Below are 16439 nucleotides of genomic sequence, written 5' to 3'. Positions count from 1 at the left end.
AAATCTATGTTCACTTACTGCATGAGATTAACAGTTACTGTAGTAAATGTTAAATAACAGCTAACAGCTGTGTTGAGATAGCAGGACTTGACTAGATTGAGCAGTTTTTTTGTCATTTTAAAAGAATTTTGACTGAACAGAGCTGTTGAGGGCACATAACTAGACATTGAGTCACAGTGCATCCATCTGCAGCGCATTACATCCTTTTAACGTTTTCTATACAATGACTGTTGAATGTTAAAAAGAAAGTGAGCCATCAGTTGTGTATATAGTCGTGTTGCAGGAAAGGGAGAGTAGAAGAGTGTGTTGACTTTAAAAGAAGACTTTTGAAAACCTACTAAGAGAAGGGTGTAAGAGGCTGAATTGGGAAGGCAAGAAAATAATTGTGGTTTGAGTGTACCTGTTTCTCTGTTCCTCTTGTTCTTTGTCTAATGAGTCTCCATTGATGTGAGCCTGCATCAGTCACATGGGGCTCAAGATCTGCACAAATGACTGTGGAGGCAGCAGGGATGGAAGTTACCTTATGATGTGGCATGTTTATCAGCTGCTTGATAAATCAGAGCAGCTGGGATCATCTTGTCCTTACCTGTCCTGATCTACTGTTTGTTCACCTGGATTTTTAATTTTTGTTTGTTTGCTTGATTTTTAAAGAACCACCAACATGCTCCCCTCAGCAGTTCACCTGTTTCACAGGTGAGATTGACTGCATCCCAGTGGCTTGGCGCTGTGATGGTTTCACTGAATGTGAAGACCACAGTGATGAAAAGAACTGCCCCGTGTGCTCAGACACCCAGTTCCAGTGTGAAAGCGGACAGTGCATAGACAGTGCCCTCCGGTGCAATGGAGAAGCAAATTGCCAGGACAACTCGGATGAGAAGAACTGTGAAGGTACAGAGGGTCTTTTGGAGTGTGGTGAAAATAAAGCTGTCATGGGGATACTATGATAGATACCAAAGTTACTCCTGAGTAGGATTTGGAAGGATCCCAAGGTTCTGCTAGTTTTTAAACTGATCTATTGAATGGGAAATTATTTCACAATTCCATACTTTTGTTTCTCCACCTATGAAATAGAAATGATACTGATCTCCTGCACAGTGATTTAAGCTCTGTTTGTGAAAAGTACTATTAAAAAGGTAATATGTTTTTTAAGCTCTAAAAACCTGGTAACTGGGAGTGAATTACAAAGTAGAACAAATCCTTGTCGTGGTTTTTTGTGTACCTTGTACCAAGTAAAGGTCTTGGGATTGATCATTTTGTTCAGGTATTATAAAATAAAGTTAAGCATTTGTGAGTAAGTGGGAGTGAGAGACAGACAAGATTTCTGGAGACCTATTCTTCCTACAGAGCACAGCAAGAGAGAGTATTTAAGTGCTATTGCCAACACAATGAGAATTAGGTTCTTTTAATTTGGGGAAGGGTAGGTTATGCTGGTGGAATCTGAACTACCCCACCACTACACAACGTGAAACATGAGCAAACTCGCTTTCCCCGCTGTGCAAGTAGTGGAGAGTTGTAGGGACAACTTGTAAGCTTGAAAGGATGCCTCTCCTTTCTATCCTCTCAGTACATTTTCCTTCTTTGAAGAGGCTGTCTAAGGGTCTTTCAATCAAGGCTGAATTTCTTTCCAAACGATGTGCTCCAGCTCCAACAAAAACCTACAGACCAATGCAGAAATTCCTGTGTGATGAAAGGTGATTGTTAGCTAGATGAGATGCTGACATCTGAAAATAAGTTGTGCAAGTTAGTTTCCCAGTTGCCATCCAGCAACTGGAGATATCAGACAAGGGGCTGTTTATCATCTTCAAAGTGGCCCTGTTATTCAGAGTATTCAAGTTGATTAAAGATCGGAAAAGCCTTTAGCTTAAATTCTTAATTCAACTGAAGTCAGAAAGAATTTCTTGATTTACGAGAAACAGGAGGCAAAAATATGTGTAAACAACAGCAGCCAGCACCTTGCCTGCAGCGCCTTTTTTCCCAAAGTGGTAGTTTATTTTTTGAGTGTACTGGCAAAGCTCCAGTTTTATTTTCTGTCTTTCATTTCAGTTTAAAAACATAATGTCAAGTGAAATATATTGTCTCATGATCAAGGAGTTCTCTGGTTTACAGGAAGAGCACAAGGGCATTGAGAAACCACATTTATCTTTCTTAAAAATTTTATCATCATGGTTTGGCAGTTTTATTTTTAATAACTTAACTCTTCTCTCTTACATTACAGTAAATGCTTAGAATTGGAGATTCTTACAGTAATTTTGCAATAACCATGTCCTGGGATAAGTGTCTGTGTTCTCAGTGGCCTTCTGCTTCTGAGTTATTTTAGTCAAGGTACTTTTGTTTTGTAGTGTCCTTATTGTAAATAGGCAGTAAGGACCAGGTACCCACTGTGCAATATCCTCAACAGAACACTGAATCACTTTTTCTGTGTGGTTGGCATGAGGGACTTTGAGTGCCACTGGCTACTTTAAGAAATGAAGCTAACGGCAGGCAAAGCTCTCTGAAGATACTCCTGAATGTATGCTTTGGTGTCTTGTGTTCTTAAACATTTTAAAGAGTAGAAGTCTTTGATACTGATTCTTGGTGTGTGGGGGGGCTTCTCTTTCCAGTGCTTTGTTTAACCGATCAGTTCCGTTGTGCCAGTGGGCAGTGCATCGGGAAAAGCAAGAAATGTGATCACAACCTGGACTGCAGTGACAGCTCAGATGAGCAAGGGTGCTGTAAGTGTAAAACCTGAGACTAGAGATTTGATTGCAGCATACAGAATTTGTTTCTTGCCTTCTCTGAGTTAGATTTTATTCTGCCAACCAGACTGAATTAATTGTTACCCAGACGAATGCTCCTGTTGATAACTGCTGTCATGCAATTAATGCACAATGTGGTAGAATACGAATAACAAACATAACTAGTATTCTGAACGAGTATTCTCTGAGGCAGAGCAGGCTAGTAATTTTTCCACTTACCTTTTTAAACTTTTAAAAGAAATAAAAGTGTTGTTTTACTATAATCTGTTAGTATGCTGAGTTGGTGCAGTGTTAATCTTTCTAGCAGCATGAGGCTTTTATATACAACTGCTCTGCTTCATGGTTTTCTCATGCAGAGAATTAATAGCAGGTGCTTTTAGAATCAGAGGAGCACTCTGTAGAGTAAACCTTCTAAAATTTCCTTTGTATCTTGAAAAGATGTAATTCTGAGCTTGATTTATGATTTGTAACATGTGATATCCCCTACCTTGAAATCTCCAGGGCTCTGCAAGAAAACCACTGCCTTTAAAATTCCAACTTGAAAGTTCATTTTCACTGTTGGTGCTTTAAAAGAAAGAGTAAATAGGGACATCTCTTCTTCTGTTAGAGATCTATATATCGTGGTTGACACACAACATAACTTGAAAATGCAAAGCCAGAGTTGGACCCTTGATCTTAAGAAGGAGTAATAGGAGATGTTCTGTCATGCTGCCAAGTTATTAGTGACATTATCACAGACATGTATAGTTATCTGCATTATAGTTCATATATTTTCTGGTTTGGTAACAGAGGATGGAAAATTAGCCCACCCAGAGTAAGATTGCAGTTGTCACTGTCCCTCTTCCAGTATGATCAGAAGTCTGTTTACTTATCTCTGTAGACTGTGACAAGCTGGTTAAAGTGTGGGTTTGGTGTTCAGGGAGAAGAAAATGTGTTGAGGAAAAGACTTGCAGTAATGGGTAAGATGTAAAACACTGACTAGAACAGGAAAATACTTTTAAGTCTGCTTTTCTTGTCAAATTCATGAAGCAGAGGCAGGGGGTTGCCAGTTATTCCCAGAAATGTCATTGCTTAGAATTGGTATTGTAGGGAAAGCCACTCATTTTTGACTAGTTGAATAATCATTTCAGATACAGATTCCTCGTAAGGATGGCACCTCTGAAGCTGGTGCTCAGCTATATCTGTAACCATCAGTGTGGGTCAGATGCTGAGTAGGTTAGGTAGTTTAATAAATAGCAGGAAACCCAAAATTCATCATTGGTGCATAACCTTTACTGTTCAGTGTAACTGAATGTCTCTCAGTTGAGAAAAGGGAGTGCCAGTCTGTTACGTTGAGTGATAACCTAGGTGCTTATGTGATGAGGTAACATGAAAAGTAGTTGTCATTGTCTTCAATAACGAGAAAAAGCATAACTGGAGTCCCCCGCACAGTGCTATCTAGAGTCACGGCTGCAGGTCTTGTTCATCAGTTTCAAAGGATAGCCCTGCCTGTCAGCATGAAGCAAGATCAGGACCTTCTTCATCAACCCCCCTGCACATGCATGTACTGTTCGCTTCCTGTCATTTGTGATTCAAAAACCTCTCTGCATGTGTGGAGGTCCTCTTGTGCACAGGAAGCCCTTCTGGACACTGAGTCTTTAAACAGACCTGTCCCAGTGCCTGTTTGTTCCTCCCGTACATTAATTTGAAATCTGTTGTCTGCCTACAGAAGAGGAGGCTTTTATTTTTCCTGTGTGGAAAGATGTCAGGAAAGCTGATGTTGGTACATGAAGCTGTTGGATAAACTTACACTGTCTCATTTTCCTTTTTCCTTCTAGACACAACGGAGGAGCCTGCACCACAGCCCAACAACACAATAGGCTCCATCATTGGTGTGATCCTTACAGTTTTTGTTGTTGGAGCAATGTATTTCATCTGCCAGAGGGTTCTGTGCCCACGCATGAAGGGAGATGGGGAAACAATGACCAATGATTATGTGGTGCATGGACCAGCCTCTGTACCTCTTGGTTATGTGCCTCACCCAAGCTCTTTGTCAGGGTCTCTTCCTGGTGAGTAAATGGTGTGATCCTTGTCCTGCTCTTTGGCACCACGTAGCTGTAGCTGAGGATACTCTGCATGTATGCATGGGAGATGTCTGTTCTGGATGCATACTTCTTGGAAACTGTTGGAAGCCAGGACTGTCAAGGCTTTTTGCCATCCTTCTTTATAACAATGAACTGCTATTTTACCGATGCTATTCACGAGCATTTAGATACTTAGCAGAACCATAAGCTCAAATAGATACACGTACTGTGGGAGTTCTCTTCCTTTGCTACCAGTCCTCTTTTTGGACTGTTACAGCATCAACAAGGTGTCATGACAGTACAGGGTGAAGTTACACAGAGTTATATTCATGGGACTTTATGTAATTATTCCTGTTAGATTTGTAGAATGTATGCTTATGAAACTACTTGTAAAGTCTGTAATGACCAGACCACTGTGGTCTCAGCTTATTTCGTTCGATGATGAAGTTTCCAACACCAATCCAAGCACATGATGCTACTGCTGCTTAAAAAGAAAGACTTGACTGCAATGTTGCACTTCATTGATATGCATTGCTTCTGTACATATTGATTAAATACATACTTGTGGCTTTGGATCCAGCAGGTTCCAGTTAGAACACAGAGGTTCTGTGAAGCTGTTACAGGGTTAAAATAATGCACCAAATGTCCTTGCTTTCTGTAATAACCTGCTTTCACAAAGAGAGTCTTTGAGCAATATTTTCACCATTATTTTGAGCACAGCGGCATACCTCTCCGTTTCCCGCTTGGACTCTCTGCCACCATGCTTCAGTCCAGTAGCAAAAGCTCACTTAATGGTGTGGAAATGAAAGAACACAAACCCTCTATTCTCTCGCACAAATTTCAGTTGCTCAGTTGAGGTGGTCAGAGTCGGTTTCATGTTTTATTCTGAGGCATAGAAATAGTGCCTGAATGCCTGTTGCCTCAAGTCTTTTCCAGCCGTTCAAGTGAAAGAAATCTGTTTCTCTTCACGCAGCTCTAGTATAGCCTAGTGCCAAGCCCTGCAGTTGAGCAGCTGATACACTAAACCAACATGTTTATTCCCTGACATTCTTCATTCCAGTTGTCCATCAAGGAGCACTGAATTTGCTCTTAATACCAGGAAGATTAATTTTAAGTTTTAGGAGTTGCCCGTATAGGTTTGTTTGGGGTTTTTTTAAGCTTTCTTTTCTCTTTGCCTCCAAGAATTGAATACTGATATACATCTTTGTTCTTCAGGGATGTCTCGAGGTAAATCTGTGATCAGCTCCCTCAGCATTATGGGAGGGAGCAGCGGGCCACCCTACGACAGGGCCCATGTCACTGGAGCCTCTTCCAGTAGTTCTTCAAGTACCAAAGGCACTTACTTTCCTCCAGTAAGTCATTCTACTATTATTCATAAACCTTTAATAACTTTCAGGGAAGTGCCAGTGTCTTTCTGAGGATAGTTAATTGACAGATGAATGTTTTGTTTTAAATTTCTAGCCCAATAAACTTGTTTGAATATGGAGTAAGTGATTTTGGAAGGGAAGGGAGAGGAGGTTGTCTTCTTCCAAAACAGTATAGGAATTTTCTGTTAACTTTAAAAAGTTGTGAGAGTGCCCAGTGCCAGTAAAAGATGTTAGATTGAACATCAGGGGAGATGAAAAAATCCATATAAATGTTGATCAGCTCTGGCGGGGCAATCTCCTTTCATTACGCTCTACTGTGTGCCTCTGGAGGTAAAACTATGGTTGATTCTGTATAGACCTGTCGAGGAATTAAAATGAAGTTGTGTCTCATGTGTCTTGCAAGTGACAGATAAATAAATGTCTTGCAACTCCATAGCATTCCTCTAGTCACAAGTGGGTAGTGTGCTGCGCTAGATGCTATATAAAAGTTGCTACTAGCCCTAGAGGGCTCCCTGTCTCTTTACTGCTAGCATCAGTGGTGGTTGTTTTAGATACTTTCGTATGAAGTCCACCAAGCCACTATCGGGTGTTAAAAGAATTATGTGCTCGGTCAGTGCAGGCTGAAATCTTCAACTGTCTGTTTTCAGTTCTGAGAATCAACCCATCATGTTATATCTCTAAATTAATCAAAATACTGTTTATACAGTAAGAGCATGCCTATATAGGGAAGAAATGCTTGCCTCGGACAGCATGCTGCAAATATTATAAACAGCATAATACTTTGGGACTACAGCTAGCAGGAGCAGCCATCTGCCAGTTTGCCTAGGGCAGTGCTATCCCTAGTGACAATCTGGGATTGAACAGCTAGCTTCAACTTTACTTTTCAGCACTGGGTATGTCAAAATAGCAACATCAGTCAGCGTTTTTTGAGAAGAGCTTAGTAATAGCTTCTGTGGAAATGGTAACAAGCAGCATTTCCAATGTCTGTTAAAGAACTGGGGAATAAACAGTAGAAAAATCCTTTTTGTTGTTGGGGGGGGGGGGGGTGGTACACATGCAGTTCTTAACTTAAGGTTTGTATTAAACAGTACTAAAAAAGAAAATCTATAAACTGATGTTTTCTTAAGTCTCCTTCATATCTTTTTTTTTTTTTAAACTGCGGCTTTTTTCTTTTTTTTTTCCCCCCTTAGATTTTGAACCCACCACCATCACCAGCTACTGAACGTTCACATTATACCATGGAATTCGGTTATTCTTCAAACAGCCCATCCACCCATAGATCCTACAGGTAATTACTATTACAATAGCTTCTGTCAGGATCAAAGCCGTTAGTGGAAAAAATGCAGAATAAAGACAGCCTCTGCTCCATAAGAATTGCAATCAAAGGCCCTAATTTTGCGAGCATTAAAACAGGTGCTTAAATGGGTTCACATGTATCATGTCACTGAAGCGTGCGTGTAAGTGCAGCACTGTTTGAGGTAAATTGTACAGTAAGTGGGTTAGTGGTACACCTCTTGGGTATATTGCTTTAGGGGGAGTGACAACACTCATCACAAAATTAGCTAAATGCCAAAAGGATCCTGGTACCATGATAACTGAGCCAAAAGTACTTACCCTGGAGTGAACCCTGCCTTTTTTTAGGCTTCTGTCATAAATAATTTGCTGTGTAATCATCACAAAAGATAGGCACACACCATGTAGAGGACGATTGGGAATATAAAGGCTAGTAAGTCAGAAGTAACATTAATATTATGGCCGAGGTAAAACACATAAATTCTAGTTTGTCATACTAAGGGTTAATATCTGAAAAAGGTTGCTAACCTTTTGCTTATTTTCTCTGACTAATATTTATGGGCACGCAAGCTTTATCGCTGTTTCCTTGAATGTATCTTTCTTACCTTCCCTGTAAGATGCTAGAGTACATTACCATTTTTTAAATAGTTACCAAAAATAAAGAGACATCTACCACCCAAGGGTGTAAAGGTTCCCCTCCCAAATCACTAGTAGAGCTGGTCAATGAGAAGAGAGCGCTGTATTTGTCTATTTGAAAGAAATGCCTCCCTAACACAGAGCCTTTGGGGGCTTTTGGATAATGAGGTCTCTGGGGCTGAAAAGACATCTCTTCTCCATTAGCAGAAAATATGGCCTCTGTTGTGCAGAAGGTCAGACCAGATGTTTATAATGATCCCTTGCAGCCATATGAAAAATCTTTTAAAATGATGAGTAATCTTCTAATGAAAGAAACCCAAATTTTGGCACCAGCATGAATCATGCTGATCGCTGGTTAGCTGATGTGACTTTTAGTATTATAAATGGTATTAGGGATGTAGCATAGGGTTGAATGCTTTCCGAATGCTCCCCCACCCAAAAATAAACGCTGGCCTTGCTGCTTCTGATCTTCCCGTCTTTCCTAACATTGTGACTTGAATATAGAGGAGCTGCCTTCCCAACTGCCCTGAACAACTGACTGTGGTGCTGATAATTGTAGCTACCAAGCACCTCCCTTTCATTTGTTTTCTTTAAACTGTCTTGGGCTCGTTTTAAAAGATGTTTTGTGGTAGCAGCCTTTGGGAATTCCATCCCAGTTACTGCTCTGGCAAGCAATTCTCCTGACTGCTATGAATGTGCCAGGCGATTTTCAGTCTCCCTGACTGGGCTTGGAAGTTTGTACCCATAGATTGCATAATGAAAACAGAATATCTTCTCCATGTAATTAGCCACACAGCTAATTCCATGTCCGTCCGTCCCCCGCCGTGCTCTTCCTGCCCCACTGCCTTCGGAGCAACCTTTTCTACCTCAGGTAAGTCCTTAGGGAGCCTGTTGTCTGTAGGTAATTAGTAATCAGCATCCCTTTTACTAGTTGCTATAATTTGCCTGATGCTGTAGTGCAAAGGCGGGCCTTCTGCAGGGGAGTTAGTGAGTTTGTGGTGTAAGAGAAAGAAGAGCGTGATGCTGTGTGTCTACTGCAGAGAGGTCGACCTGCTCTCCATTTCCACCTTGACTTCCCTGCCGCTCACTTGTTCGTGGATGCATCACCTGAAATGCACCGTCTTTCTATATGCTGATGCTTTTCCCATATATCTCCCCGCTGCAGCTACAGGCCTTACAGCTACCGGCATTTTGCACCTCCCACGACGCCCTGCAGCACGGATGTCTGTGACAGTGACTATGCCCCCAGCCGAAGGGTCACGGCAGCGACGGCCAAGGGCTATACCAGTGACTTGAACTATGATTCAGAGCCCGTCCCCCCGCCACCCACTCCACGCAGCCAGTACCTGTCGGCGGAGGAGAACTACGAAAGCTGCCCGCCTTCCCCATACACAGAGCGGAGCTACTCTCACCATCTCTACCCGCCACCACCGTCCCCCTGCACGGACTCCTCATGAGGGGTAGCCCCCCCACCCCGTTATCTGCCTCTGCCGTGAAAGTGTAAATACAAAATGTTCTACTGGGGAGGGGGGAGGGAGCTCTCGGCGAAGGATGAGGTAGGACAGTGTACAGTTAAATGTTATTAAATGGGGTGGAGGAATACTGAAGATATTTGTACAGAAGAAAAAAAAAAAGGATATTTATATATTTTCTTAAACAGCAACTGCTGCTTGTGCCATAAGAAGAAAAATTTTTGTATAAAAGAACCCAGACATTTGTACAAAAAGTTTTTATTTTTGCAAATGGAACACAAAAACATGCCTTAATCCAGTGAAGTGACTGAGCACATAAGGAAATGGAAGGACCGGGATGTGTTACTTGTCCAGTGAGGCGAGATGTGGGGTTTGTCAATACCAAAAATGTTTAAAAGTAACTAATAATAAAGAAGTCCGTCTCAGAGCAGTATACCATAGATACTTGGAAGTAGCCAAATAACCTCTATGTTAACTACGGGGGGCCAGCAACTAAAGTTAAACTTGAAAACGCAGTCAGGACAGATATTAACCTTACACAAAGGGCTTTGTTTTCTACAGGAATACAGCAATCGTAGCAGTGAATCCAGAAAAATAATCACACACTTTTTTAAATGAATACACCTCTGTTTTATCTTAATGCATTTACCAAACTAGAGTGTTTAGAGTTCTCCCTTTGCTTCTGGAATTTCAATGATTTCTGTTGGGTATATTTTGAAGTTTGCTTTTTTCTCGTGTTTAGCTTTTCCCATATCTTCTGCATCCTTTCTTCCTGCCCACGTCACTTTAAGTCATATCCTTATTTAAAGTACTGCTAGAACTTGGCTGCTGTAAATTCTTTTTTTCTCCTAATTAGCCTTGTTGTGCAGTGAGTACCATGCTATACGTTACCTTCTTCATTTTGCCAACACAGTAGGATTCTGTTTTGTACCAGGTCAGTACGATTTTCACGTAATTGACAAGGGTAATATGCATATACCTGAATGATTTTTAGTCCCTTAAAAAAGAAAACCTTATTTTGACCTAGTGCCCACAAAACGTCAAATATTTTTATACCGCATATAATATAGACAGCATATTTATAAACTATAAATTTAACCATGGATTGTTAGTTTTACTGTAAATGAATAATATATCCTTGCAGTACTTTCAGTGTATATTAATATCACAGTATACAAATCATATATATAAATATATATATATTATTTTTTTCCTAGTAAGGAAGCATTTAACTTTCAGTGGAGCAACTGTCCATAAAAAAAATAGATGTTTTGATCATTGGAAGGGGTTCCCGTGCTGTATTAACTGCTCATGATTTCTTTGTGTTAGGTAAAGCCAGTTTTTCTCAGTATGATTTGGACATACCTCCTCTTTTGCGTGGTGTGAGTTTAATACTTTAGTATTAACCGCTGTGAATGTCAAATTTTAAGATATTCTTAACCAAACCATTTTATATTCGCATCTCTATTTTTGTATATTATCATATTTAGCCCCTTCTCCTGTCAGCCTCACCATGGTGATTTTGACAGGAGAGTATATAATCAAGTGAAAACATTATTTGTGTAGGTTGAGGGGCAACCTAGGATATTATTAACTCCTCTTCGAGTCCAGTGCAGTGTTTTGAATTTGCTTTGACTGTAGTGGAGCTCGCAGTATACCTGATCTTAGATAGCATTATGCATTTGCACCTTCTGTTGACATCAAATCTGTTGAAGGTGCTCAATGCCTTCAAAGGCTGGCCCTCTGAGTCTTCTTTCTAAAAACAAAGGTACTGAGGAGCTTCTGCCTCCTAGCCTTTGGCCATAGTATGGGTGTAGCGACTCTTCAGAGGTGCCATTTGGGTTTTATTGTTCTCTGTTGCTTGTTTCGCAGCCAGTTTCGACTAAAAGAGAAATGATCTGAAAATGTGGCATGGGCTTTAATTCATGCTGTTGACAGAATTAGCGACAAGTAATTCTTACTAGTGCTGCCGCTCATCTGGAGTACTGGAGTCTCACTTGGTTTTGGCTCCAAGGAAAACCACAGCATTGGGATTCCAGCTGTAATAAAGGGTCTTTCTAGGAGTCCAAGATACCTGAGGAAACTTTAAAAAGCCATGGTGGTCTCCGGGCTATTGCAGTTGATCTCTGGATCTGGCATACTAAGGTTTTTTGCCCAGCTTCATTCTAGGTATCTAGGAATCGTGGTAGCTGTTCTTCTGGCTCTTCCTTGCTGGTGAAGAAGCTTGTTTGTGTTCTCCAGCAGGATGGATGTTGAGGAGAGAGTATTGTGAACTATAAGGGAACTCAAAACCATTTATATGAAGGGGGGGAGGGCAGGTGTGTCGGGGCGGGGGGTGTTGAGGCTGGCACGCCGACGAGAATTAGAAACTTCTCTGTTGTTTACATTTTTTCATGTGCAGCATTCCGTGTGGGGTTCACATGTGGAAACTTGCACTAATGAACTCAGAAGAATATTGCATTGTTGTATCTCAGTCCAAGTGCTTGTACTGCGATGGCAATGGTCTCTTCTTGCAAAATACTTTTTTCAGTGTGCCAATTTCTGTTTGAAAAACTGTAAGGTGGTTGAGCTTAAGGAGTGGTATCCTCTTTCTGGTGTGGTTGGCCTGCCTCACTAAGCCTTCCTCTTGGAGGGGACTTCTTGCAGGTAAATTCGCTAAGTGTGTTAATTACAGCAAGAGTATTTTAGGAGAAAAATGTTCTCTGCATATGGATCTGCTGCCTGCCTTCTGTGCTAGTTTACATCCACGCATAACTCAACTGACGTCAATGGGGTGGACATACAATTCAGTGTAGGATTTGATCAAGTCTTTTTGATACGTGTGTTTCAGTTTGTGCATCAGATAATTTTGAGTGATCCGCTTCCGGGAGTTTCACGTGAAGAGGGAGAGAGTGGACAGACTATGTTTTTCCACTGAAGATGACCAGCATAGAGAGAGAGCAGGCCGTTTCTCATCTGGACTAACCAAAGAATTTGTTTAGTGGGAAGCTGTGATCTGCCTTTGCAAGTACATGTATTTTTCCAGTAAATGTAGAGCAAAATTTTGAAAGAATTGATGATCTGGGAAGATCTCCAAATTACAAAAGCATTGATGCAAGTAGTATGTACACCTCATGCATTCCCCGTGGATAAACTATAGACTGAACATGGAGACTGAACAGTTTCTCTCTGTTCCTCTCTGCCACTGAGCCAGTCCTGATTCATATTCTCTTCTTCCCTCAGTGAAGGTCATACTTTCTCCCACTTCTCAAATTAACTGAGATATTAGGACTGTAGATAACACACATGTCAGTTCAGGAGATGCCTAAAGTGGGTTTGTATCATTAGCATGGAGGTAGTCTCATTGATGTCAAAGAAACTGCTCTTTGTCTTTTAAGCTAAGCACAAATGTCCTTATCTTATGGCATCGGGTACATACACAGGGAGGCACTAACACAAGTACTTATTGTGCACTTTCTCCTCTATGTAGATCATGAGAAGTGTTCATAGCTGGCTGTTTGGCGATGGAAATAGCTGGCATGCTCAATCAGGAAAGGAACAGTCCTTTATAGTGTAAAAACCAAAAAGGACATTACAGCATAATTTGTTGAAAACTAACCTTTGCCTGTTCGACAGGAGCTTGGCACGTTTAAATGGCAACATTAATGAGACCTAATCTTGCCTTTTAAAATCATACCTGCCATGCCATACTGCAAGCATTTCATACCTTCCTAAGGAGCACTCCTCATTTCTCCACTGCTTTTGGATACCAGATATTTATTTGAAAAGAACTTAGATACGATAAGTGGAACATGCACATAGCATTTGCATTTGAAATAAAGAATGGTTTCCATGAATATAAATTCATGCAACCTATGTGTATACATTAAATTAAAGATTTACAATAATGCAAAATATGCAAATGTTCCGGTTGATTTCAAAGGATTCATTTTGCTGTGAGTTGTAACTTTCAGTCTTGTAAATTCCAGATTACTGCCATAACATTTCCCCCCATGTGCGTGTACAAGTATATGTATGCAGGTATACATGTCTTTGATAATGTGAATTTACCCAAAGCTAGTAATTTTCTCTCTTGTGCATACACATTCACACAGCCCCATTTCAGGTTCAGTCTCTGCCTTTGAGGGCTAATGCAGGATGCTGTCCTGCTGTCTTGTGTAAGCTGGACTTCTTTTGGCCAGGTTGCAGGACGGACAACAGAATACTTACTACTTTAAACCCAAATAGTTAATGCTCTGTCTTACCAGACAGGAGAGGCAGCACATTTTTTTTATACTGTTCCCCTACTTTTTGAGTTAATTTTGCAGATGAGTAAAATTCTTCTGTTTCCTGTAGGCACATAAAAATCAATCAGTTGTAGTCCTAGTGTAATTATGAAGAAAATTCCACCCAAACTGCTTTACACAGCAGGTGCTACAATCCAATGCAAGTGAAGGTGCATGCAGAAAATCCCTAGTTATTGCACTAATGGGCTTTGGTGGTGTTCTGGTTTCCAGTTGTGCATTGCATCTCTATTTATTATAGCCCGTTTTCTAGAAATGGCTGGATTGGTGAGTCTAAAGCAGAGATTCATTTGTTTTACTTTAAAGCAGTTAAGCTTGTGCTAAGATGAAGAAAAGGCCACTGTCTTGAATATTGAGTATTTCCATTCCTTACTGCTTGGCAAATCTCCTTGAATTAATTGATTACCACCATTCTGGGGGGAGCTGCTTGAACTATAGAACTCCCTGGTCACGCATGCTGTTGCATCGAATGACTTCTTCAAAATATCTCTTAAGAAGTAATCAATCACTTTTTTCCTGACTTTTTTGTCTTGAGCGGGTTTGTCACACAGTATTGTTACAGACAGAATCTGCTTTTGAACGTGTACTGTGCATGTAGCAGATGACTTATTATTTCTACAACAAAAAAATAGCTGGTTTATTGGGTGCAAAAATAATTTGAACATTGTTATTCAGAAATTGCTTTCTTAGCCATGAGATTTTTTTTTTTAATTGCATTTGGGTGGGTTTATAGCCTGAAAATTAACCTTTCACTTAATTGGCAGGTGACAGATACACCTTGAAAAATAAGTTCAGAATGACCTAATAGCTTGGAAATGGCTGGAAAATATTCCATTTCTTTCTAAAAGAAGTCAAATAAAATATAGTAGTTATCCAAAATGGGCAATTTTTAAAAAAGGGCAGCTCAGTGGATGATGCCAGCATAGTATTTTATAGGGACTGGGTGATCCACTCCAAATCTGTGCAGGGCAGGCTAAGTAAACTGTCCATATTCGATTCGGGCCACAGATTGTCTTAGTAGCGCAAAGCGTGATTGTTATGATGAAACTATTGGAAAGCAGTCTTGTTCCCCTCTTTTACATGAATAAGGAGCGGCTTTGAAGTCCTGATTAAAATGGCTGTAGCCTTAAGCCAGGCAGTTAAGAGTCAGGGAGGAAAAATGAAAGTGTCTTTTTGTAAAGAGGATACCACCAGGCTTAAGCTGAACTAGCCTTGTTTGCAAGTGAAGGATCTGGTGCTGCTTTCAGATTTTTTTAATCTTGTTTTTGTTTTTTGTTTTGTTTGTTCTTTTTTGTAAGCTTTAATCACTGTTTGTCATTGTCTTAAAGCCAGCTGGTGTCTCTTGTTCATCAACTTTGGTACGACGGTGCTTTGCAAGGATGTATTTATATTATAATGACCAACATTTGGTCAGCCCTATTCACTCATTCACTAACTTTTTTTTTGTAAAATAAAGTGCTTTACTTGTAACGTGTATATAAACCTTGTACAAAGATCCTTTCCAATTATTACTATAAACTGAGTTGTAACAAATGAAATGTTGATTTTTATAATAAAACTAAGAGTGAAAAGGAGAGGTAGTCTTCATTTTATTTTGGCATCTGGAGGACAGGTAATTAAAGGTAAAAGTCCGTGTGTGTCTTTCGCTCTCCATAAAAGCCAGAAAGTGCTCAGTTTCCTGATGCTGTAGGCAGACTCTGCAAACTTTGATGCGTTTGCTTGAAATACATCGTTGACTTCAAGCAGTTCTGTTGATTTCCTTTATTCTGCAATGCAACTGGATACATTTTAAAGCCAAAAGCCTCCATTATTGATCACTTAGATTGGTTTATAGGATAATACAAACCAGACAATTTTACCAAATAAATTCCTATCAGACTAGAGATGCCTGGTGATTATTTTGGAGACTGCTGATCTTTCAGTTTGTATCGAAACGTTTGCAAAGAGCCAAGTGTTTAAAATGTGAAAGAAATTCCCCCACCGCCCTATCCTATTGCTGTAACAAGTAATTGGGTAGGAAGCAATTCTGAATTTAGAAGCTCAGCACAGGAATTCCCGCTCCACTTGCATCCACTGGTTGTGGAAAAAAGTATGGCTTTGTATTAGTGTGGATGTGGCTATACTAAGATTCTTCTACAGCTCAAGTTTTTCTACATGGAGGCATGGACAAGACACATATCACTGCCCATGTCAGTAAAACAGGGCCTACATTTATCAGTTTCACAAAATGTTGTAAAAATAAATGCTACGCGTTCTCAGCTAGTGTGCTGTGCTTATTTTATTTCAAGATGCTATATTTATTCTGCCTTGGAAAATGAGCCATTAGTCTGAAGCTGCTGGGTGCTGTGTTTTTCTCTAAAAATGCCAGTTGTGAATTGCTGCTGGGCTACAAAAGGCTCACCAGCTCTTCTTTTTTTTTTTTTCTTTTTTCCTTTTTTTTTTTTTGTGAATGATGGTGGCTACCTTTTCTACACAGTCTGTGCAGTTGTAATACAGTAGAAGTTTGTGTACAGCATTCATATTGTTTTGGATTCCCTGAATCTTGGTCTTTTGCAGATAGAGCTGTTACGCATCAGGGTGCATCTCAAAT

General features: G+C 40.3%; 1 protein-coding gene across 3 annotated transcripts in view; it reads left to right on the top strand.

Annotated features, from left to right (window-relative positions):
• Window positions 1-11865, top strand: part of LRP6 (LDL receptor related protein 6) — a 126648-nt gene extending 114783 nt beyond the window's left edge. For 2 of the 3 annotated variants that reach the window (XM_049822150.1, XM_049822153.1), the window contains 6 exons: window positions 652-888; window positions 2601-2711; window positions 4553-4783; window positions 6014-6150; window positions 7356-7453; window positions 9260-11865. In XM_049822150.1, coding sequence (XP_049678107.1) covers window positions 652-888; window positions 2601-2711; window positions 4553-4783; window positions 6014-6150; window positions 7356-7453; window positions 9260-9551 — 1106 coding nt within the window. In that variant the 3' untranslated portion in view covers window positions 9552-11865. The remainder of the gene's footprint in view (window positions 1-651; window positions 889-2600; window positions 2712-4552; window positions 4784-6013; window positions 6151-7355; window positions 7454-9259) is intronic. The other variant, XM_049822152.1, reaches the window with a different exon arrangement.
• The last annotated feature ends 4574 nt before the right edge of the window (window positions 11866-16439 follow it).

This window comes from Accipiter gentilis, chromosome 18 (assembly GCF_929443795.1).
Source record: "Accipiter gentilis chromosome 18, bAccGen1.1, whole genome shotgun sequence".
Taxonomy (NCBI): domain Eukaryota; kingdom Metazoa; phylum Chordata; class Aves; order Accipitriformes; family Accipitridae; genus Astur; species Astur gentilis.
Note: the sequence above shows the minus strand (reverse complement) of the source record. Positions and strands in the feature narration are given on the sequence as shown.